At 36.0% G+C, this 25736-nt stretch overlaps 1 protein-coding gene across 2 annotated transcripts; it reads right to left on the reverse strand.

The window, feature by feature from the left end:
• Positions 1–1443: 1443 nt before the first annotated feature.
• ipo8 (importin 8) lies at positions 1444–25725 on the reverse strand. Of its 2 annotated transcripts, none has more exons than XM_058772312.1 (25): positions 25300–25725; positions 24305–24386; positions 23990–24146; positions 23755–23913; positions 22776–22932; positions 22607–22696; positions 22431–22525; positions 21433–21517; positions 21170–21304; positions 20988–21087; positions 20041–20117; positions 19640–19756; positions 19462–19551; positions 18194–18359; positions 15695–15855; positions 15495–15620; positions 13451–13517; positions 12820–12945; positions 12487–12584; positions 12293–12388; positions 8697–8917; positions 6775–6980; positions 4028–4249; positions 2989–3118; positions 1444–2161 (listed from the first exon to the last, which is right to left on the reverse strand). In XM_058772312.1, coding segments are annotated over exons 1-25 (3048 nt in total). In that variant the 5' UTR covers positions 25384–25725; the 3' UTR covers positions 1444–2160. The 2 variants fall into 2 exon arrangements, with proteins under 2 accessions (XP_058628295.1, XP_058628293.1); XM_058772310.1 differs by having other exon boundaries at positions 13442–13517.
• Between the last annotated feature and the right edge of the window lie 11 nt (positions 25726–25736).

A 25736-nucleotide genomic window follows, 5' to 3' on the forward strand; every position in this document is an offset into this window, starting at 1 on the left:
AGGGCTCTGGCTGGGCCATTCAAGAACAGTCACGGAGTTGTTGTGAAGCCACTCCTTCGTTATTTTAGCTGTGTGCTTAGGGTCATTGTCTTGTTGGAAGGTAAACCTTCGGCCCAGTCTGAAGTCCTGAGCACTCTGGAGAAGGTTTTCGTCCAGGATATCCCTGTATTTGGTGGCATTCATCTTTCCCTCGATTGCAACCAGTCGTCCTGTCCCTGCAGCTGAAAAACACCCCCACAGCACGATGCTGCCACCACCATGCTTCACTGTTGGGACTGTATTGGACAGGTGATGAGCAGTGCCTGGTTTTCTCCACACATACCGCTTAGAATTAAGGCCAAAAAGTTCTATCTTGGTCTCATCAGACCAGAGAATCTTATTCAGGTGTTTTTTAGCAAACTCCATGCGGGCTTTCATGTGTCTTGCACTGAGGAGAGGCTTCCGTCGGGCCACTCTGCCATAAAGCCCCGACTGGTGGAGGGCTGCAGTGATGGTTGACTTTCTACAACTTTCTCCCATCTCCCGACTGCATCTCTGGAGCTCAGCCACAGTGATCTTTGGGTTCTTCTTTACCTCTTTCACCAAGGCTCTTCTCCCCCGATAGCTCAGTTTGGCCGGACGGCCAGCTCTAGGAAGGGTTCTGGTCGTCCCAAACGTCTTCCATTTAAGGATTATTGAGACCACTGTGCTCTTAGGAACCTTAAGTGCAGCAGAAATGTTTTGTAACCTTGGCCAGATCTGTGCCTTGCCACAATTCTGTCTCTGAGCTCTTCAGGCAGTTCCTTTGACCTCGTGATTCTCATTTGCTCTGACATGCACTGTGAGCTGTAAGGTCTTATATAGACAGGTGTGTGGATTTCCTAATCAAGTCCAATCAGTATAATCAAACACAGCTGGACTCAAATGAAGGTGTAGAACCATCTCAAGGATGATCAGAAGAAATGGACAGCACCTGAGTTAAATATATGAGTGTCACAGCAAAGGGTCTGAATACTTAGGACCATGTGATATTTCAGTTTTCTTTTTAATAAATCTGCAAAAATGTCAACAATTCTGTGTTTTTCTGTCAATATGGGGTGCTGTGTGTACATTAATGAGGAAAAAAAATGAACTTAAATGATTTTAGCAAATGGCTGCAATATAACAAAGAGTGAAAAATTTAAGGGGGTCTGAATACCTTCCGTACCCACTGTATATAAAAGAAAATTTTCACATATTGCAATAAAGAAATTTGTCCAAAATGTGCTTAATTGTTGGAAAATTGCATAAAAAAATCATAATGGTACTAAAATAGATTTCATTTTCTTAAAATAAAATGTACAATATAATTTCAAGTTCTCTTTTGATTTGAGTTCTCTAAATTTGCTAAATAAAATGATTCAGAAAATACACACAAATCAATGATTACTTGACTGCATAACCATTCAAAAAAATGCAAATGAATAGTGTTATATTAACTTTTATGACTTAAGTTAATTGTGAAAACTGACTGACTGTTACAAAAACAAACTCTGAAACATACAAACATATGACAGCTATAAACATCGTCCTTCTGACATCTAGCCAGTGCACATGATCTGTTTGGGCAGAAAAATGCCTACGTATCTCTGAAGGCACTGACCAACACGACAAATCCCTCCATCTGTGTGTCAGTCTGAAGCGGTGTCCGTCTGTCTCTCTCTGGCTTGTCTTGACATGTCTCACCTCACTGCCTTGGTCAAGTTTCTTACTGACTCATTGCAAATGGAGGAGAGACTGAGAGAAACAGAATATATAACATTCAATTACTCACACACATACACACACACACACACACACCTGTCTGCACACATGCGCAAACACCCATAATTCTGTACAGAGGCGCAGAGACACACACACACACACACACACACACACACACACACAGCTTCAGGGAAGGGGTGACCCAGAGTAACCTCTTCGACCTCACTGGGGCCTTTATGACCAGTTTTGATGATGTCTCCGTGTTCCTATTAAGAGTCATAGATCTGAAGAGCTTGCTTTGGGTCCTGGGTCAAAGATCCCATCCATCCTGACCGAGAATGCCTCTAGTCTCCGGAGTTTAAGCTGTTTTCGGTGTCAGAACTCTGTACAGATCCAAATCCAAAGTGTCAGGTATCTCCAACCTGCAACTGGAACATCTCTGCAGAGAGATGATGAAACAATCTTGCATTATTTCAAGTGCTTGAAGTAACAAGAGCAGTCATCAGACAGATGAATAATGTAATGTGAATGTTAAATGTGCTAGAGTGACGACAAATGCTTTTAAATACTTCATCTGTGTCGCTGAGTACTATGCTAATGTTGCCATTTTTGATTTCAGACGCTTTTTTTAAATTAATGTCCCGCCCATTTGAGAGCTCAAAATCATAAATCATATATAGAAGCAGAACTTTTAGGCGAGACTAAAATAGACGTTTTCCTAATGCAATAGTTAATTTAATAGTGTGTGTGTGATATTTTACTTTTATATTGTCACAATAAAATATTTCAAGAAGAATCCTTAAAAATGTATCATGGTTTGCACAAAATTATTAAGCAGCACAACTGTTTTCACCATTGGAAATAAGAAATGTTTCTTGAGCAGCAAATCAGCATATTAGAATGATTTCTGAAGGATCACGTGACACTGAAGACTGGAGAAATTCAGCTTTGCATCACAGGAATAAATAACATTTTAAAATAGAACACAGTTTAAATTGTAATAATATATTTCACAATATTACTGTTTTTACTTTTGATCAAATAAATGGAGCCTTGGGGAGCATAAGAGACTTCCTACAGAAACATTATTAAATCTTACCGACCCTGAACTTCAAACAGTAGTGTATACAGATTTTTTTGTACCATATAAACATGCCAGGGAAAGCCATGCTTTCTGTGGAGTCTTAAAGCAGTTAATGCTGATGTGCTGCTATGTTCTAGTTGTTGTGAACTACCGATCCACATCTTTGAAAAGGCCACACTTACCACAGTCCCTTGACTCCTGCGCTCCTCCTCTGCTGGGCAAGGTTATAGATCTCCTGCAGTTGTTTCCTCTGGTCTTCACTTAGAGGAGATGTGAGGGACTGATACCAGCCTGCTTCTGAACTCTGAACACCTGCAACAGGAAATGTTTCCAATTACTGGTGCTGCACTTGTGGACAATTGTTGAACATCAATTTGTGTTGGTGTCTAAATAAATTAATAATATAAAATGTTTTTCTTTTTGCAAAGAAAAAAAAAGATTCATGCAATTTTAATGACCAAGTTAATTATTTTATTTATTTATTCACTTTTTAATGCCATGCCAGCATCAAGGCTATTTTCTCTGAATAAATTATACAAGCTATACAATTACCAAGTTAATTAAGAAACTACACAGAATATTATTAATTTAAAAAATGAATTTGCCAAAAATAGGACCATTTCAAATTAACTAAGTAAATGTGTAAGTGTGGAAAATGTAATTAAATGATGACCGGGAAAAATAAATAAATAAAAATATTTATCCCACAGAAATTAAACAAATGTTGAGTCTTAGAATCAGTATTGATATTGAGCAAAGGGAAAATAATTACAGTGAACTTATTTGACATTTGGGCAGTTGACGTGCCCTGCAGTGTGAAATGCAATACACGATTATTAATTATTGATTAAATATTTATTATGAATGCAATTTTCTACAACCAATTTAATTCCGAAACTACATTAAAAATTTAGGAATTTTAAAAATTCATTTACTACACCACATAACTGCTTCAAATGAACTAGTGCAGAGAAAAAAGATTAAAAATGGTAAAAAACTTCAAATTTTAACAAAATCTTGATGTTGACTAAAACAAGTGTATGGGCATATTATGCATGGACTACCCATTTATTTAATATTCATCTAGATGAAACCGGATTTTGGACAAACGAGATGTGGGTGGGGCTGCTCTATGCAAATATGGCATAGTGTGACATATGTAATTAATGTATTATGTAAATGTATATGTGTGGTATATTATGGAGTAAAATATGTGCATACGAAGCAGGGAGGCGGTGAAGAACTGATATTCATCCTCTCCGTTGTCATAGTCCAGTGGTGTAGTGTACTCCTCTAATGGGGTCCCCTCCAGACCTTCATCATCCCAGTATTCATCATCGTCCTCATCATCTTCATCTTCATTGTCATTCCCAGTGGGAACGCCGGACGACTGCAGGGCCACCCCTTTCTGTCCGACCTCATCCTCATCGCTAGGAATCTCCTCTGGAAAACAGACATGATGAATTTCCAAACTCAGAGTAGTACATTTCCAGAGTAGTGAAGAGGAGGGGCTTGGTGATGTAGTCTGGATCTTGTTGAAGTAAAGGTCACTTCTAAAAATAGACATTTCCAGTGTTTGAATCTCACACTACCTGTCCCAATAGACCGAAGCTAAAAAAAAGCCTTTGGACGATGATTTAAATTTAAAATGAAACAACAGCTACATGCAAATTTGCATATTTTTCATAGTATAAAGTACACCAAATTGGAAGAAACAATGGTGGTAAAAAAAGATAAATTTGAAGAATGTTGTAACCAAACAGCTGATGGTAGCCATCGACTCTCATAGTACTTTTTTTTTTCTCTGTACTAAGTCAATGGCTACCGTCAACTGCTCGGTTTCCAACATTCTTCAGAATATTTTCTTTTGTGTTAATCAGAAAAAAGAAACTCATACATTTTTGGAACAACTTGAGGGTGAGTAAATGACGACGTAGTCTCGCGTAGCCAGACCTTCAAGACTGACGGCTGAAGGTCTGGAATCCATGGCAGCTTTCATTGGCCAAGGCCCGCCCATGAGGCCGATTGACTGACATGTCAAACAACCAATCACAGTTTGTTTCGTTCAGCGTCACGTTTCGGGGTGTGGAAATGTTGCCACAATAACAGACTCTCGGATGTATTTTAAAGATTCTATGCCGCGAACTTTAAATATTTCACGCACTTTTGAAAATCCAGTGTTTAGTTGATCCTGATAAGCGCTCATCGTCACAGTTGTAAACTCGATGGCTTTCTTCTTTCGTGAGGGGGTTTGGCGCAACGGCATCTTTGTTTTCAGGCGGAACGTTAAAGAACGCGACACACACGTCTCCCGGAAATCCTGTATAATTCAACCAATCCGATGAAGACTTCGAAACTCCTCAAGTGTTTCCACTTCTGTGTGCTATATGCATCAGATGCTTAGCCAAAGGTCCGTAGGCATGATGTCTGAGGCTGAGACTAATAATAACGGAACTTTAATAAAAAAAATTATATCATTTTTATTTGAATTAAAATGGTCATAATTTGTTCACCCTCAAGTTATTCCAAAAATGCTGAACACAAAAGAAGATATTTTGAAGAATGTTGGTAACCAAACAGTTTCTGGTCCCCATTTTCTTCCATAGTATAGAAAAAATACTATGGAAGTCAATTGGGACCAGAAACTGTTTGGTTACCAACATTCTTCAAAACATCTTGTACAGCAGAATAAAGAAATTCAGTGAGTAAACGATGAGAAAAGTTTTGGGTGAACTATCCCTTTAAGGCTTGTTTTCAGAGAATATATCTTAAAATAGAGCTTATATTTTCCTTATTTAAGCATAAACCTCTCACTAAATTTGATAAGATTTATGCTTAAATATACTGCATAGTTGTCTCTCCAAAACAAGTTCAAACATTAAGGGCATACTGGAAATATGCAAACTGGCATGCAGTTGACATTTGTGTCTCACAGAAACCAGCATCATAGTATCAATAAATCCATAACTCCACCAGTATGATGCTGTCAGAATTCAGGTCAGAGGTGTAGGGTCGTGAAGATCTATTTAATTTGTTTGAGTCAAGTCCTTGAAGCCCAAAGGTTCAGGATCATGTTAAACTAACATGCACAAGTCATTCCTCCATTTCCCATGTCTCCAGGGCCCTGTTAGAACGATACAATCAGTTCTCAGCCGTCCGTAAACCCGGATGACTAAAGACCAACCTGAAGCTATATATGCCAGAAATAGTACTTCCTATGCAGGGATTAAGTTTACCTGAGGTGAAGTGAGACAAGGACTTGATGAAACTGTGAGATTAATATAACCATACAGACCACCAAAAGCAACAACAAACACTGGACTCAATAGATCACTAAATACATAATTTACATTTAGTCATTTAGCAGACACTTTTATCCAAAGCGACTTACAAATGAGGACAATGGAAGCAATCAAAATCAAAAGAGCAATGATATGCAAGTGCGATAACAAGTCTTAGTTAGCTTAACACAGTACACATAGCAAGGTTTGTTTTTTTTAATTACATAATAAATAAAAGGAAAACAGATAGAATAGAAAAAGAATAGAGCAAGCTAGTGTTAGAGGCCTTTTTTACTTTTGTTAATTTTATAATAAATAAACAAAACAAATAGATAGAATACAAAAAGATTAGAAAAGCTAGTGTTAGTTTTTTTTTTTTAAGAATAGAATTAGAATAGAGAGCTATTTGCTGTGTTCTTCTATTAAAGCAGCTATTTTATACATAATTAAGCATTTTTTGCTTTCTTAAAAGTCATTTGTTGCACTAGTCAAGGTTTTTTGCACCAAAACATCTCGACAAAAGAATTTCCACTCTTCTGTGACCCTTGTTTAATTAGAGTACTTATGGTACCTCTAAGGGTTCTATATGTAAATGAGGTCATTTACATATAGAAGTCTTAAAGGTACAGACAGTGAACACTTTGCAAGTGAAATGCTTAAGAATGTGTGTGACAGAGACAATCTCACCATTCTCTTCCTCCTCTGTGCCTTGAGCTCTGGCGAGCTGCTCCGGTTTGTTGAGCACTCGGGAGGCGTAAATGTGCTTTAAACCCAGGAAGAGGAGGAGGATAGAGGGAACGATCTGACCTGCAACTTCCTCCAGGACCGCAGGGCGGCTGGGCAGCTCCATCAAAACACTCAGCCCAATGATGCACATCTTACGATCATGTAGTCTGTGGTAGACATCAATAAGCAACAACAAGCAATCATATATTTATAAATTTAAATATGTAGTTTGATCAAATATAATTTGAAAACTATAGTTCATTTAAAGGCAAGTAAAGATTTCTAAGAAAACTAAAAGAATGTCAGTGACACTCGTTAACCAGAACTGGGAAACAATGTAATCTGAATTCAGGGGTTAAAGCAAAAACAAATCCTGTGCCTGAACTTTTTTCCGGGGGCAGCACATGCAAAGCATGCAATGACTGCGGCAACTTAAACATTTGAAAGGATACTATGACAATGTTATTGCTTTCCTTATTCAAACTGATTTCTTATTTTTATTTCCATGAATATATGGTTGAACTGAAGAATGAAAGCTATATCATACACATGGAAAATTATGAGCTATATCACCGTTTATCGACACTAGGGGTGTGACAATACACTTAGCTCACGAGATGAGACAAAATACAAATACTTGGTTCACTAGAATGAGACAATATTTTAATGCTATTTTTAAAAAAAATTCAGTGACAAAATATTTGTCTTTTAATTACAAAAAGTAAAACACAATGCAGCTGTATTTTGAAATATTTGAACTAATCTAGGGCTGTAACTAATGATTGTTTTGGTAACCAAGTAATCTACTGATTATTTTGACAATTGAGTAATCTGATATTTTTTAGTAACACAAACAGGCCTAAGTGAAAACCAGGCTTTAGTATGACTATTTATATATAAACTAACGATGAGGCAATAATAATTGGCTCAAATAAAATATCAAACTGCATGGTTTTATTGAATGTAATATGCCTATTATTATACTTAATATGAACATAACCAACTTAAGTACATAATGTATCATAACAAATACCTTCAGAGGGCGCCAACGGCCTGGTGAGGTTTCATTTTACAGCGTGATTAAACAATGTTTAATTCCATTAAATTGTAATATTTGGCCACATGCAAACTCAGAAACTTTTATTTTGAAATCACGATGTACAATAAATGGCATATTTAGCAATAGGTTGATGTATTATCCTCCTGTGTTGGCAAAGGTTTATAAATGATTTACGTTAGAAATCTAGTGAGATAATGCACACGGTTTTCCCAGACGAATGTTAAGCAATTCAATTCACAGCATATGCAGAGGGAAGGTTTAGCACCTTTCACACATACAGTCTTTACTGGTAAAATTACCGGCAAGTTACCATAAAGAGATCGTATGTGAACAGGACCTTTTCAAAAATCCCGGTGAATTTGTTCTGGCAATCGTATCGGTCTTATGGAGAAGACATGATTACTCTGAGCTGTTAACAAAGCTCTGCTGCTTTTAATTAGTTGTTCCATGTAAATATGTGCTAGATGGACATCTTTGACCATTGCGCCTCGCAGCTTTTTCAACGTGTAGCGCTTCTCCATTCATCAGGGCTGCGACTCTGCAATTGGATACTATTATGCGCGTCTCGTGTTTATAAGAGCAAAAAATTCTGATTGGCTAATGTTAGTTTAGTTGAGAGTGAAAGCTGTGCTCCTCTCATACCATTGGTAGGCGAACTCATGGACTCGACAGTGATATCAACAAGTTTTTTTTTTTAAATGTAGGATTATTACAGCTGCCATATCAGTATAAATACAGATAAATGTGTTTAATTTAAATCAATCTCCATTAATAGTGACCTTCTGAACCAAACTCGAGGCATTTCTTGTGCAAACAGCCTTACCCTAAGAAGAACTCTGTGTCGTTCATCCATTGGTTGATGAACTGCGCTGTGATTGGCTCTGGGCTGTGTGGGAAGCGGATGTTCTCCAGTGTGTGTATCAGTAGGGTGGGGCTGTAGTACAGAGCTGCGATTACCACCTGTAGACACATGGTGCGGAGCTCGTTGGACTTCACACCTCGTGTTAACCGCTCCAACACGGCTTCCACGAACAGAGGGATACACTAACAAACACACAAAGGCACCAGATTTGATGTTACATTAATGTGCACTTTTGATATTGCTCATTAAACCAGCAATACACACCATTAATCAATCAGCTGTCACTTTTAAAGCATACTGATCACAGCTATTATCGGTTCTTTAAACTAAAACCATTTAAAACATACTTGGTTACTGAAACAAAAACCGATAAAACAGATACATTTATAAAATAGTTAAAGCACTAAAATGACTGACTAACTATAACTAACTAACTAACTAACTAAATAAACCAAAACTGAACGTGAACAAATTAAATATATTAAAATTAGTGCTGTCAATCGATTAAAAAATTTAATCGCGTAAATAAATATGTATGTATGTGTGTGTGTGTATATAATATATATATTAGTGCTGTCAATCGATTAAAAAATGTAATCGCGTTAATCACAGTCATGGGCTGTGATTAATCGCAAATTTAAAATACTAGGATTTACCTTCCGCCAGCTATGAGACATAATCCTTATTATTCTTTTATTTTTATTCAGCCATTATCAGCCTTTATACTGACAATAAAATGTTTTCCAAGCCACATCGCTTCAATCCCAGTATACATTTACCCAAATATTATCAAAAGTATTTCTAAATAAATACAACAAAACATTTCTTGCAACCTTGAAGTATTATGACAAAATACATTATAAAGAAGATTTGGACCTGTTCTGGAGCTGCAATAGAGCTAATATTAGTATCATGCGATTAATAATACACTTTTACTCAGAACTCACTTCAAACCACCATCGAGTGTTTGTAATAACTTCCTTTTGCGATCACATGTGAAATTTGGTCATTTACTGTTGTTAAAATATGCTATTCATAGCCTTTTATATCGCTGCACAAATTAGCATTTCAGATGTACACATTTACTCAAGAAAATCACATACAGACCATATCCTATCGTAATCATGTGTTTATTATCTTATATAATCTATAGTGGCTGTTGTAATGTTTATTTCTGCTGCTCTGCTGAAACTCACGTTGTTTGTGACGTTACAACCGCCTCTCCGTTCTTAAGTTGTCAGGGATACATTCCAAGTATAATGCACATTAGTAAAAGGATCTTTTTTATTTGTCTATATACACTTTGGTCGGCCGCATTATAAAAGTAGCCCAAAAAACCGCAACCCACGGCTCTGTCATTTTTCCCGCGACTGTATTTTCAAAATAGCCCACTTGTGCCGCTGCCCTGGCAACACTGGTTCACTGTACCCTCATCACACAATGATAGATGACCTTCCGCGCTGTGATGAGTTGGGGTCAAACCTTATCAAACGATTAATCTGCGTTAAAAAAATATAAACGCATTAAATAAAACAAATTTATATGAAAAACTTAAATTAAACTAAAAATTTGAAATGTTGCCTTGGCAACAAATTGAAATAAATTTTACTTGAACCACTATAATTACTAACTATAAATAAATAAATGAATGAATGAATGAATGAATCAATCAATCAATAAATAAGTAAACTAAACTGAACTGACCTAAAACTAAAATATATATATATATATATATATATATATATATATATATATATATATACATATATATATATATATATATATATATATATATATATATATATATATATATACACACACACATATATACATATATATATATATATATATATATATATACATATGTGTGTGCGCTTTTTTGTGAAAAGTCAGGACATAGATTTGTATAATGACAAAGGTATGACATAGGTATTACAAGGTGAAGGTGACATCTCAGGACATTGACCCATGTCCCCACTTTTCAAAACACTTATAAATCATACAGAGTGAGTTTTTTTGGGGGAAAGTTGAAATGCACAGTCTCCTGTAAGGGGTAGGTTTAGGTGTAGGGTTGGTGTAGGGCAATAGCACATACAGTAAGTACAGTATAAAAACCATTACACCTATGGAATGTCCCCACTTTTCACAAAAACGAACATGTGTGTATGTGTGTGTGTGTGTGTGTGTGTGTGTGTATGTGTGTGTGTGCATATATCAGCGGTTCTCAGCCCGCGGGTTGCGGCCCGTCACGAATCCAAATGCGGCCCACCATGCTGAATGTTACAGTCTATGTGCTGAACATAATTAAAAAATAACTTTCAGTTTTACAATTCATTTTAGTTTTTACATTCATTTAAAAATGTACTAAACAAATATAAGCTAATGTTTTTGTTATGTAAAATAATTTTGTTTTTCATGTATTATTTTCAGACATGAGCAGACCTATGTACTCACGTAATTCATGTTACGCATTTAACGAACACTTACAAGCGTGCACTTTTCATCACGGCAGAATTAAATTCAAATAGTCATCAGCAGCCATTTGTTCTGTAAAATTGAGCATCAGAATGGACAAATTTGTTAAGGGAGAAAACGAAATGTGGAAAATGCCAGCGAAGGAACGCATTCAAGAATAGTCGCAGCATCAGCAGTGAAGACAGTGCAGTACTTTCGGCATTAACTTTTGGTTTGCCCCGCCACTCACTTGAAGATGTTCAGGCAAAAAGAAACACCCATAGGCTACTACGCAGCAATCATACTTAATTACAGAAATGTGGCAAAACATCTCTGGAGAGAACCTAAGATTATTACATTCGAAAATGCTTTCCATATTTGGATCAACATAGGCTACATTTGTAAACGCAAACTTTCTGCAATGTAGCGTGTCAAGTCACGCTTCTGTGCGCGTCTTATAGACTGCAATTTACAATCAACTTTCTCCTTTCGAGCAGAATTTCACAAAATTGGTCAGCTCCCGACAGCATCAGGTGTTTTATTAATGGTGAGTAGAATTATTTATTTATTTATTTTAATAAATGTAATCGTTTAGATATCATAATATTTAGGCTATAAATAATATTATAAATCTGGTTGCTTTATTGATGACGTAATATGTAAATGACATGCGTGCGGCCCGTGAGACTTGCACTTGGCCCATAGAGAACCACTGGTATATATGATAAAAATTTTAACTGAAAAAAAAAATGCACATGTTGGCAACGAACTGAAGTGAACTAAAGTTGCACTAAAAATATAAATAAATAAATAAATATTAATTAATTAAAAATACTGAAATTGAACTAAAACCGAAATAAAAAATGCAATCTAAATAATACATAACAGAATTAGAATAATAGAAGAAAAAGGGACACAAAAATTAATTAAAAAAAAAAACTAGTAACAATAAAAACAGAATGTAACAAAACTACTAAAAATTTTACATTTTAATTTCAAATATTAATAAAAGCTAAAATGGTATATTAAAAAAAACAAAAATTAACATATGACAAAACACATCTAAATTTGCATATACATATCAACCCCCACACACAACTGACCTGGTCAATGCCACGTCCACGACACTGTAATATAATGACCTCAAGAAGTTTGGCAGCATGGCATTCTGGGTCTTCTCCAGCATCACTAGTTAGGACCTGGAGGATGAGAAGTTCAAATGTCAAATGCATATTGAAGAATGACACAAAATACATTTTAAATGGAATAATTTAATAGAGGACATGCATATTAAGACCTTTTTGCACATGGTGTAAATGACCTCCAGGTATTTGGGGTCTGACAGCAGCATATTTGTATCCACAGTAACATAATTGTGCAAGAGGGGCATCATATCTGCATCAACAAGGTAATAAATCACATCATTAACCAAGTACTCAATATCGGCACGATCACTTTCAAATGACTCACGTAAATACGCACATCCATCAACTTAATGACTCTTTCAACCTAGTTCAATCACGACATGATTTATAGTTTAAGGTGGAGCGTAGAGATCAAGTCTGAGCTTGGCTCTCGGCTGTGTTTTACACCACAGGTGAAGTATCTGAGCTACATGCGTGTCTGAGACCTGTGAAGTAGTCAAAGCAGTCGTGCTGGAAGACGTCGTACAGGACCCCCAACAGCTGCCACATCTGAGGGGAGATGGAATAACAGGTGAGTCCAAACGCCAGCGACAAGATCTCCTCATAAAACTCTGGAAAAGACAGAGAGAAGGTGACCGATCGCTTCTGAAACAGAGACATGATGTTTTGAGGACAATCAAAAGGATATATATTTTGCATAATTAAAGTATTGATATTGAAATTTTAATTCCAAGCTCCACCATGTGGTAAAATGTGGTGCATTTTTTTAAGGGGCGTTCAAACTGACAGCGATTAAATTGCTGGAGTTTAACAAGCAACTACAGAAGGTAACCGTATCTCTACTGTCTTCACTCCCATTGGTAGCTGGGTCATCATATCGCTGAATTTATGCAAATATAGTAATATTATCATGTTCAACTAAAATTTTCACCAACTCTGCAAGTTACTGCAAATTGCTATCAGTGTGAAGGCGCCTTAGGAATCTTAATGGGGATGTCTTTCAAATTATTTAACGTCATTTATGAGATGTCACTAAAACATTTCATATTAATGCAAAAATCTATAATAAATAATCTTGAAATAGAAAATAGTGTCTCACACACACACCTGCCATACCTATGATGGGTTTCTGGAGGACGAGACCGATCACCTGCAGGCATATTCCCTCCAGCTGTTGACTGATCTAAGATTGATAGAAATGGAGAAAGAGAGATAGGGGAAATATATCCACCTCATTTCTGTTTTCAGAAACATTACAACATGTTCAAACTAATTTTGATGCAATTTAAAGAGACCTTTCACCCAAATATGATCATTCTCCAGCCAATTCGCAAACAAATCATTCAGACCAGTTTTGTGAATTGGATAAATTTAAAAAAATAAGAGTCAAAAAAACTATTTGTTCATGAATCTGACATTTCAATCCATTCCTTGAACAAAGTTAAGTGTATGCCTTTTTTAATAGCACTTCATTCACTTTCATTATATGGAAACAAGCAGCCAGGATGTTTTTCATATAAATATTATATTTGTATGCAACAGTATATAATAATTTTTGCATAATTCTGAAATATGTGCAACAATTTTATTTAAAGCTGCAGTCTGTAACTTTTTTTGGTTAAAAATGATCCGAAATCAATATTTGAGCAAGTACATAACCAGCCAGTGTTCAAAATTATCGTCTTACTTTAGCCCAATTCACAACGGTTCGCTTCTAATAATGTTTTATAATTTGATTGGTACGGGTAGGTTTTCGTTGGAAATTCGAGCATGGCACTGCGTCATTACGTCACGTCTGTAAACATAAAGAAGTTATCCCGGCTAGTAAACTATATCGCATGTGTTTATTAAACTTATCATTTTGATGGCGGATTGTGATCCAGAAAGGCTTATGTGTTTATGAAACGCATGTGAATTAAATTAAATTATATTGCAGTTTTAAATATGCTTCTGATTACAGATTGCCTGGGATTGCACAAGATATGTATTTTAAAGAAAACCAGTTCGAAGGGAGCATAGTTTGCTTTTTGGGTCGAATGGCATGACAATTTGATATTAGACTGTACAGAAATTGAAATCTACACGCTAATACACACTATACTCATAGTCACGCAATGCTGATGTTGTTAACATTAATAATTTGAGAATAAAGTATAACAATAATAAGAATTTTCACAGTTTAAAGTGATATGAGCTAACCGATCTTTAGATTAAATCACCATTGGTAGCGTGATTTATGGTAATGCTTTTTTCCTCAAATTGGTCAGAACAAACGTGGCAGACTTGTTACTTACTTGTTCAGATGACAATATACGGTGAAAATTCTTATTTGGGTCATATATTCCAAGACATAGGCTAGAATCTGTGATTGCGAAGTACAGTAAATATTCACACCGGTGTGGTGACTGACTGCCACACATACTCCTCAAAACATTAGATTCATCCGTGCTAGAGCCGTGCCAACTCACAGCCCACGCAAGCAAGATAATTCCGCAAAAAGCTGCAATTCCAGGTTTTCAAACAGAGATGGCGAAAAAGAGGTCAAACGTACAGACTGCAGCTTTAACTTTTTTTTTTTTTTTTTTTCACCAAAAATTCATCCAATGCAGAACTGACTTTTTTTGGAATACTAAAAGGTACTCAGCTTCAAACAAACAAACAAACAAATAAAAAATAAAATAAAACAAAATATTTTTGCAAGCTGATATACCAATAATGAACATTATCATTTAAAAGTTTGTAGTCAATAACATTTTTTTATTATTTTTGAAAGAAGTTTCTTATGCTCATGAAGACTGCATTTATTTGACCAAAAATACAGTAAAAATGGCAATATTGTGAAATATTGTTACAATTTAAAATAACCGTTTTCTTGTTGAACACATTTTAAAATGTAATTTATTTCTGTAATAGCAAAACTTAATTTTCAGCAGTCATTACTGCAGTCTTCAGAAATCATTGTAATAACAGCACTTATTTGAAACAGTAACATTATAAATGTTATAACTGTCTTTGCAGTCACTTTTGACTAATTAAATATATTGATCAGTCCATGCTGAATAAAAGTATTAATAAATTTCCCAAATATATCGGAAAAACCAGTAGTGTTTTCTTCTCATGCTAAGTATACATGAACAGGGCCACAAACACGTGTCCAAACCTCTTTTCGGTCCCCCATGACTGTGAGGATAGTGTCTATGGTGCTGAGGATACCGAGAGCCATCACGGTCTTATCTTCACTTTCCTCGTATTCTTCACTCTGGAGAATCTTGCTGAAGATCTCCGCCTGTGCACAACAACCTCTTTTAGCATGAAACCGTATAATTACTTAATGATAACCTGAGAAGACGAGTGCAGTACCAGGTTCTGTGTCATATCCACCGCAATGACAGCCACTTCCTCGCTGTATTCACAGATCATCTTCTGAATGACGCTGGTGAGGTCATCGTTCTCAGTTTCTTTGATGATGTGCAGCAGCTCCTGCATCACAGGCTTGATGGAGGGTCGGATGTAGACCTTAGCTGCACTCATACAATACACAAAAGGCAGAAAGAGGGAAGAATTATGCAGACAGCAGACTTTGATTTAAATAGGTTAATCCAATTGTTTCTTAAACCAATTACAGAGAGTAAACTAATTTAATTTAGTAAAATTAATTTGATGCATATTAAGTGCATTAGTGTTCTGCATTTTGTTCTCAAATGAAAGCAGACGCATTTATTTTCATTATGTTTGTGTCTCGATAAAGCCTTCATACTTTTATTTTATTTAAGCTTCTTATTCTGTCTTAATATATCAGTAGCACTGTTCATCTGTCCAGAAACCACACTAAACACCCTAGCAACTGCATATAAATGCCCTAGCAATCCAGTAAAAACACCCTTGCAAAACCTTGTAAGGCTCAAGCAGAAGCTACAGTAGCAACTAGCCAGAACACGCCAGCAACAACGGAGAATGAACCTATGCAACTGCCTAGCCAGGGCTCGCAAAATTTCAAAATCCCTGGTAGCCCTTCGGGCAGGTACTCTTCAGATTTTGGTAGCCCGAAAATTAATTTAACTAGCCCGAATTAAAAAATTACTTTTTTTTTTTTTTTTAAATATAGAAAATCAGATAGGACTTTAAATGTCAATCAAAAAAATAAAAAATATTTTCAATACACAAATATCAACAAATATGAAGGAAGGAATTTTATTTCACTATTTACAGGGTATCTGCAGAATTTTTTAAAATATATTTAAGGCAATTTATGACCCATTTTAAGAGCTGCACAAGTAAAATGAACACAGAATGAGCGGGGTTTTACAATGTCTACGGTAACATACAGTATTGAGCCATAAAATTACATGATTTACAGTTTAGATACAGGTTTTCACAAAAACTAAAATCTTATACAACAGCGTTTCAGGCTATAGACCGTTTTTATGAAAAGGGATCAATCAAGCATATAAATTATGTTAATTTAAAACGTATAAATATTACTGTCTTAATTGTTTAGATTTTTAGAAGGCACATCAACTTCTTTCTCATTTACAACTATGTATTTGCTGCGAAAAAAAGTTGATATTTGCATTGATCTGACCATAAACAGAAAGAAAGGCTTATTGGAAATGCAAATTCATTCTCTGCCATGAGGTGGCGCTTTAGGAGCGCTGAAATATTGCTGTTTCCCCGGAAACGCTGTACACAAAGCAGCTCTGCGCTCATAAACGCTGCTTTATCAGGAATTATAGGTAAAATGAAATTAAAATGCCAATGACACGTTTCCGAGGACAGTCGGTTACCTTCAGATACATTCACATAAAGACATCCACATGGTAACTTAGCCCGCCTGGAAAACACAATAGCCCCGGGACGTCGGGCTAGCGATTTTGCGAGCCCTGCTAGCAACACCCTGCCGACCAACTCTTTATTGGCTAAGATAATATCGTAATTGTTGTTTTAACGATGTGCGAGCTGATTTTTATGGAGTATGTAAGAGTAAATGGAAAAAACAAACACAAAAGCAGTCCAAAAGCATTCATAGTGTGATGAAACCTATTAAAATATAATTAGAATACCCTTATAATTCAAGCTACTAAAGCCAAAAATATCCCTGTATAGGTTTTTGTTTTAAGATATGATATAGTTGAGTAATTTCACACAATCAAGACTCGTGTGCCGTTTTGCTGAATCAGCAAGTGTGAGTGATCACAAATGCTATATTGACAAACAAGAAGTTAAAGGGATAGTTCACCCAAAAATTTAATTAATTCAATCATTCATTTCTGACCTGCATGTCGTTCCAAACCCATAAGACCTTTCGTTTGTCTTCAGAACACACATTAAGATATTTTTGATGAAATCCGAAAGCTTTCTGACCCTCCATAGACAGCAAGGGTACTACCATTCATTTTGATGTCAATGAATCACTTATTAAGACAGGCACTTGCTGCCACCTACTGACGATTTTAGTGTCATGTTTATTTGTCCATGACAGACCTTGTTATTAAAAATAGTATTGAGATATCATTTTTTGTCAGTATCGCACACCCCTAGCAAAGTTTTAGCAACACCCTAACAACCAGCCCACAGACCCTCACCAAGGCCTAGCAACTACTTAACAGCCACTTGAAACACCTTAGCAACAATCTAGCAAACTACATCCCTCAAAACTTCACATCACTCCATAAACCGCTCAAGTAGTCAACTAAAAATGTGCATAACTAATTTAAACTTCCAGTCAAGGCCTCATCAAACCAACATTCAAAGTCTGAGTCGCAGTACTTTTCCAGTTTCAAAGTGTCTCACTTTAAGTGTGTGTGTGTGTGTGTGTGTGTGTGTGTGTGTGTGTGTGTGTGTGTGAGAGAGAGATCATACCTTGCTCCTGGTTCCTGACCAGCGTCTGCAGTGCAATGGCTGCCTCCACTTTGACAGGCATCTCCTTGTCATCCACCAGGTTCTGTTTGACCAGCTCCACAGCGTTCCTCAGGACCAGCTCATTATGGAACCTCAGAGGACTGAAAGAGTGCAGCACCCAGCACGACTGCGTGCACACACACACACACACACACACACACACCACAGAAAAACCAGAATCACGCCTCCATGGAAACCAGTGTTGCATTGAAGGACTCTTGACAGATGCAGTTTTGATTGCCAAAGTTCTGTGAAAAACATGCTTTCAAATTCAACTAGTCAAGGGTTGTTTGAGCGACTTTTTGGTCATGCCCAACAGAAATGGACTATGGACTAGGAGCACAGACCATTAATAGGGAAAATGACAGATAGCCAACAAATAACCACGCAAATTAACAACTTCAATCACACAAAACTGTTATAGTCCTCACAAACAGAGACTTAAAGTACCAATTATGCATAATAACAGCATTTTTCAAAGAAGGCAATTTGAAATTTGACAGTAATTGTCTTGAAATTTATTATTGGAGATTTTGTAAAGAATGCAGTGCTTTGATGGCTGAAACGGCGGCGCTTTAGAGGGTTGAATTTATAGACAACTTCTCTGAAATGCTTTTATTGTGCTGACAGTTAGTCTAATAATTAGTTATCATGCCAAAACCCTCTCTGAGAAGATCTTTACACTTTAATTAAGAAGACTTTAAATGTAAAGAAAAACTCAATAGTCTGTTGTTAGGATGATTAGTTGACCATCCTGACCAAATCCTATCCTAAAACTATTAAAGAACATTTTTATTAATTGAAATAAAATACATAAATAAAATAAAATAAAAATATTAGATTAAATTGAACAAATTAAATGAAAGTTAGAAATGTTAACTGAAATAAGTTTAAGTACTAACACTATGAAATAAAACTAAAATTTAAAAATTTAAAACATTTAGAAAAAAAAAAAATCAAAAGCACTATTATAATAAATTTACAAAAAAAAAAAAAAAAAATGTAATATTAATAAAACTAATAATAATATATACATAATATATAAAAAAACTGATCCCTATTAAATAGTTATACAGTAACTCAATACAGAAAGCCATGTGAGAATAAAGGCTTTTTATTTTTCACCATATTTTCAAGTGCTTTGGCGTTATGAGTTTTTTGATGAGTTATACAGTAACATTTAATAATTTAATCTGGCAGTTAACGGTTGGCAGTAAACACCCACTCACCCGGGCCCTTAAGTAGCCAAGATTAGAGTTGAGCAGAGGAAACACATAGTTTTGTAACATGAGCTCCATCTGGTCCCTGTACACCCGCTTCTGCAGAAAGACCAGGACAAGCAGGAACACTAATTAAACACTTAATTAAATATTGGGAACACAGAAGATCTTGCTAATTAAATCTAACCTTTAGCAAGGGCTGAGCCAAGGCACCAATCACATGCAGCGCCCCGTCCTTCCTGCGGGGGTCAGCGTTGGGATCCATGAGGATCTGATGGCAAAACTCCATCATCTGAGGCAAGACCTGAGAAGGACACGGAAAGGATGAGAGCATGAACCCACAGGCCATGACAGAACCCATTTACCCCATAAAATGTGCAACTGAATCATAATAACAGCACCTGCAATGAAACACTTGAGGTTATTTCACTCTGAATCCTTCCCTTGAAAGCTTCTTCCCTCCAGTATCGCTAGCAAGTAATTCTGATCAGATCTGAAGGCGTTTCTTGGAAAGTCTAGAGTGTTTCATTGGAATGTAAATGTAAACAAGAGCTCTCGAGTTAAAGAGCGGTCTGAGGGTGGACTCACCTCCTTCCTCTTCCTGGCTGCTGTACACAATAGAGTCTGAGCAGCTGTGGCGGGAGACACATGATCATCATACATATCTACAGCAGAACACACACAGGGAACCACACAGATCAGCCAATCATATCATTACGCAATCAAAAATAACAGTTTCTATTCCTAAATTCACTGAGAGAGGAAATTAAACTGCTAGCAAGCAGGAATAGATAAAGCAAATAAATAAATAAATGAATAAAAAGCAGCTTCAATATTTTTCAGCCTTGACTGAAATACATTAGAAAAACAACAATCAACCAAACAGCCAATGTAGTCAACTATAAATTCTTAATGCATAAATGAAAACAGTTCAAGTCTAGTAATATTAAAAATATAAGTTAAAAAAATGTTTTATTAAAATTTTAATTTAAAATAAAAAAAATTGATTAATGAGTTTTGAATTGATAATTTCACTGATTCACAAAAATGAATCTATCTTGCTGAATCAAACACTATTTTGGCTACCTAAGCATTAAAACATTTTTGTGTTTATGCTCATATACTCAAAAGTTGCAAGACAAGGAGAAACCGTGAAATTAGTGCAATGATGCTGTCTTTAATAAACTTAATGGGAAAAAGAGAGTGAAGAAAAAGTATGAAAACTGAATAAAATAAATAGCTTTTTAGTTTTATAAGTCATTAATATAAGATGCATTTTTTGAGTTATAACACAAACCAGTTTAATTGAAAATTCCAATTTAATTTCCAAGCTGGAACGTAATAATGCTATTGAGGTTTTTAAATCAGAAACATTATTAAAACATCTCTCTTTTTATGCTCTCTCATATTCATAAATTACACAATATGAGAAATTAGTGCAATGACAGTCTTTAGAAAACTTAATGGCCAAAAAAAGCACATTAATCAAGCTTTACAAAGTGATAAGGAGAAAAAAAATAATAAAGCACACTGACTAAATTTCATGCGGATGTACTCATATGGATCTTCCTGCCATAGTCTTTCATCTTCATCTTTATAGCACATCAGAGGAAACACCACCTCCTGAGTTATAGTCTGCAGAGACAGAGATATTACGCTGTATGGAAGTCATCATTTATATGAAGTCATGTGATGCTGTTTCTCAGCTGGTTCCCACCTGCATGTGCGGTTTCATCTGTCTCCATGTGAGCGAGAGCGAGACGCACTGAGTCATGTAGCTCAGAGCCTGCTGGAGGACACGAGGACTCACGTACTGCCTCTGTCTGTGCTGGTCGATCACCTTTAACAAGACCTGCAGGGAAAAACAGCATTTCACTCAGCGATCTTACAGGTCACTTCTTTGAAGTAGTACAAAAATACAATCACTGTACCATGGTACCACAACAATTTGTTTTTTCAAACTACAATTGCTGTCCACACCTGCTGGATTCCTACAGCATATGTCTTCAAGAAAAAGTCAGCAAACTCTACATATTCCTTCGTCACATTTCCTGGACTGCCATATCTGACAATAGAAAATCAGTACAATTCAATTAATATAACATAATATAATATAACGTATATGATAGTTACTGTGACGTGATTATACAAAATCTACCACAAAATTTAATAAACAAAAATATAATATTCTAAGTTACATTATTTATCATACAAAATATACAATTCACGTCACGAAACATAATATAATATAAAGTAATAGAATATAAAAGTTATTGTGATCAAAATTTCAAAATATAGAATATAGAAAATATAATACACAGAAATATACTACTACTACTACTAATAATAATAATAATATTTAAAACAATACTAGTATTATTTGAATATTAAATTAACATTATATATAATAATAATTATATTTAAAGTTGCTGTGATACAAAAATACAATAAACATCCAAAATATACAATTATTATACAAGAAATAATAATATAATACAAGTCATTGTGATTATACAAAATATATGACTAATACACAGAATATTATATTTTGTCATACAATTAATGTACAAAATGTAATAATATTCCAAGCTATTGTGATCATACAAAATATACCACTAATATACAAAATATAACACAGAAATATACCACTACTAATAATAATTGTAATTATTAAATAATAACAGTATTATTTGAATATTAAATTAATAGTAATAATAATAAACATTCAAAATATAAAAAAATAGAATATGCAACACTCTAAAAAGTTATTTTGATGTATGTAATTAATCATCCATAAAATATCAATTAATTTACAAGAAATAGAATAGAATAGAATGGAAAACAATAATAATTACTGGGTGCTGCTCTGTTTTTAAGTCTGCTATTGTGAAAAGTGCATTTCCTATTAGGGGATCAATAAAGTTCTTTCTATTATAAATGCCCACAAATGAGGCTTGTGGTCTGGCTTGTTTAATCACCTCTCAAACATTCTCGTGATGATGTGCAGAGCCCATTTCTTGCATTTCCACCAGATCAGTTCCGGTCGATCGTCCTCATCAGCTTCCAGAGTTTCCTGAAAATCATTCAGCATAGAGTCATGGAATCATATTTACCAATAAGATCTTAACTGTGAAAAAAAGCATCGCAAACTTACTGCAGGGACGTCCCGATCAACAACTGTCCGCAGGATCTCCATCCAGAGGGTCATGACTGTGTTATTGATCAGCTGTAGCGGAAGGGAATACTGCAGATGCAAACACAAACAGGGACTTAGCACTGACCTGTTGGGACTAACCTGGTAAACAAATGAAACAAATGTTCACCTGCACAAGTGCATGGAAAATCTTTAGGATTTGCTTCTGGATCAGAACTGAGATGAAGGTGGCATCAGACAGCAGTTGAGTGATGAGTTGCTGGAGCCGAGGCAAGAAGATCTGCATCGCAGCCAACAGGGGGTCTCGCTCCTCAGCTTTCTTAAACCTGACCACCACAGAACCATAATGATCAACTTTCACACATATTTCAATTTACTCTTTCAAAAACCCCTGATTTAAAAAAGAATTTGCTTAACTTCAGGCCAACCAAGTTGTAAACGAGTTTCTTCATCAGAACAGATTTGGAGAAATTTAGCATTACATCACTTGCTCACCAATGGATCCTCTGCAGTGAATGGGTGCCGTCAAAATGAGAGTCCAAACAGCTGATAAAAACATCACAGCTGCAAAAAAGCTGCGTATTTATAAATAACAAATCCATCATTAACACGTTTAAACTTCAAACTGCTGCTTTCAGCTAAAATACCTCTATCCACAACATTGCTTTGTACAGTGAAAAAGTAGTCTCAGATCAAGAACTGTTTACAAGCAGTACAAAACAGTTTAAAACTAATATGTTTGTAAATTTTGAAGAAGTGAGAGGGCATCAGAGGATGAACTTTTTCAATTGAGGAAGCATTATTATGGATTTTGAACTTGTATTTTAGCTGAAAGCAACAGTTTGAACGATGGATTTGTTTCTTACAAACACACACAATTTTTTGCTTCAAAAGACATTAATTGATGGACTGGAGTCGTGTGGATTATTGTGATGTTTTTATCAGCTGTTTGAACTTTCATTCTGACGGCACCCATTCACTGCAGAGGATTCTTGGATGGCCTGAGGATAATGACATTTTTTAGAAAATTTTCTATTTTGGGTGAACTATTCTTTGAACCTTGATTGAAGGTTGACAATTATGAGCAAATGGTGAAATATGACAGGTAAGGAACTTCAAGAGAGACAAAAATCTTGTGGTTCACTCACTCGTAGTTTTTGACGAGTTGGTAAAGAGCGAGCAGACTCCCATACCAGCTCCCACTGTTCTGTGACTGCAGGTACAGGTTAATTTTGTCCACTACGCCGGTCCACCGTCCAGGAAAGTCGTGTTTTATTATGGCACGCAAACATACTGTCAGCTGAGCCCTGGCAACCAACAACAACAAAGTCATTTTCAAGTAATAACACCTGCAAAAATGACATATTGGCACAGCTGACTCACCTTATGGACTCTGGACAGCGAATAATGGCCTCCACCATGTTTTCTCGGATCTGTCCACGATCGTTTTCATGGATGTTGAAGGGAAACACCACCTCCCCCAGTATGGGCTCTCGGTCCTGCCAGTACTGACTCACCATGTTCTTCAAGTAGATGGCAGCTAGAGCAAGAACACAAAGGCTATTTCATCCAATCAGAATGCATAAATGGTAAACGCAAAGATCTCAATCCAGAATGATTCAGTTGAGTCATTCAGATTCAGAATCAGATTCACTCTCAGCATCAAAACGCTGTAGGAAGGAAGAGAGAAGTTCTTACCTGCCTGTCTGACAGGAAACTCCACCTGGTCCGAAACAATGATCTGCAGCAGAGTTGGGGCGAAGTTGATGATCTTGTAGGACTGAAAAATAACAATATTTTAAATTCGTGATTTTAGTAAACATGATCAGTCTGCAATCCTGACTGATTTGTCTGGATTCATGTGTCACTGATCTCAGTTTTGTTTTTCTTCAAGGCCAAGAACAAATGGTGACCTAATGTAGCACCAACATTTTACATTATCACACAAAATTGTTGGTTTTATGCTAACAGCCAATAACTAAATTTAGGAGTATGAAATAGTTTATAGTGAGAAAATATAATTAAATTCTGTCTTTCAACCAATAGGATGTCAAAACTGAACTGAAATAATGAAACTAACTGAACCGAATAATTTTTTTTTTTTTTTTTTTAAATCACAGATTTTTGTATGCAGGCACACATATGAGCTCATCTGGAAGAGAAAAGACTTTATATGGAGCGCTTTGTTTGCACAGAGTGTGGATTGCACTGAATTGCATCAGTGGTCTGCAGCAATGGTGATTTACATGCAGCAGAATCAGGACACAATGAAAAATGTCAAATCACAGTATTACACCTATAAACTCTATTGTAGTGCACATTCCACATTATTCATAGGGGATTTATGGGATTTTTTTCCCTCTCTGGCATCAAACCTAAACTGGATCCGATCTTAGAATAAAGCACAGGACACAAATGTTATTATAATTTAGTCGGTTGTCAGAAGAGGACCGCGTCTGCCTCTATTGTTGCACACTGATGCATTGCAACTAGTTTGCAACGTTATACGTACGAAATCAACCATCTAAATAGTAAACAAACATAAAATAGTGGCGCAGACAGACTAATTAAACATTACCCTGCCTTATGCATTCAAATCAGGCCTTAATTTAGCATATTCACTGAAGGCATCTCTGCTCTCATGGTGCCTGTTTCCTAAAGAAACAACAAACTTCTCTTGATGGATCACTGACCTGGTTGAGCTCATTCTCAGCCGCTAGCCTGAGATTTGGATCTATGGTGCCCTTCAGAGCCTGTATGATTCGATTGGGATCCATTAGGCCCGATGCGATGGATTAATTTGAATAAACTTTGGACTATCGGAAAGATGCGCGGACGATCAGATGTCTCGGATCTTACAGGCAGCCCTGCCCCAGTCTGCCGTCAAGCGACTATCACCGTCGCAAAGAACAAAGCCGAAGCAAGACGTTTACGGCAGAAGCTGGCATGACAACTGCTGCCCACGCGAAAAATTAAAGGGACCTCTATATTGTGTTGTAACTGAAACATCTATTGCCACAAATACATAAAGTGCTTCAAAAGGAACACTTAACAGTGTCTTTTGTGTGTTTTCGTTCCACTAGTCTGAAAAAAAAAAAAACACTATGTAAAACCAAAAAGCCCAATATCT

Source organism: Onychostoma macrolepis, chromosome 04 (genome assembly GCF_012432095.1).
Source record: "Onychostoma macrolepis isolate SWU-2019 chromosome 04, ASM1243209v1, whole genome shotgun sequence".
In the NCBI taxonomy this organism is placed as follows: Eukaryota; Metazoa; Chordata; class Actinopteri; order Cypriniformes; family Cyprinidae; genus Onychostoma; species Onychostoma macrolepis.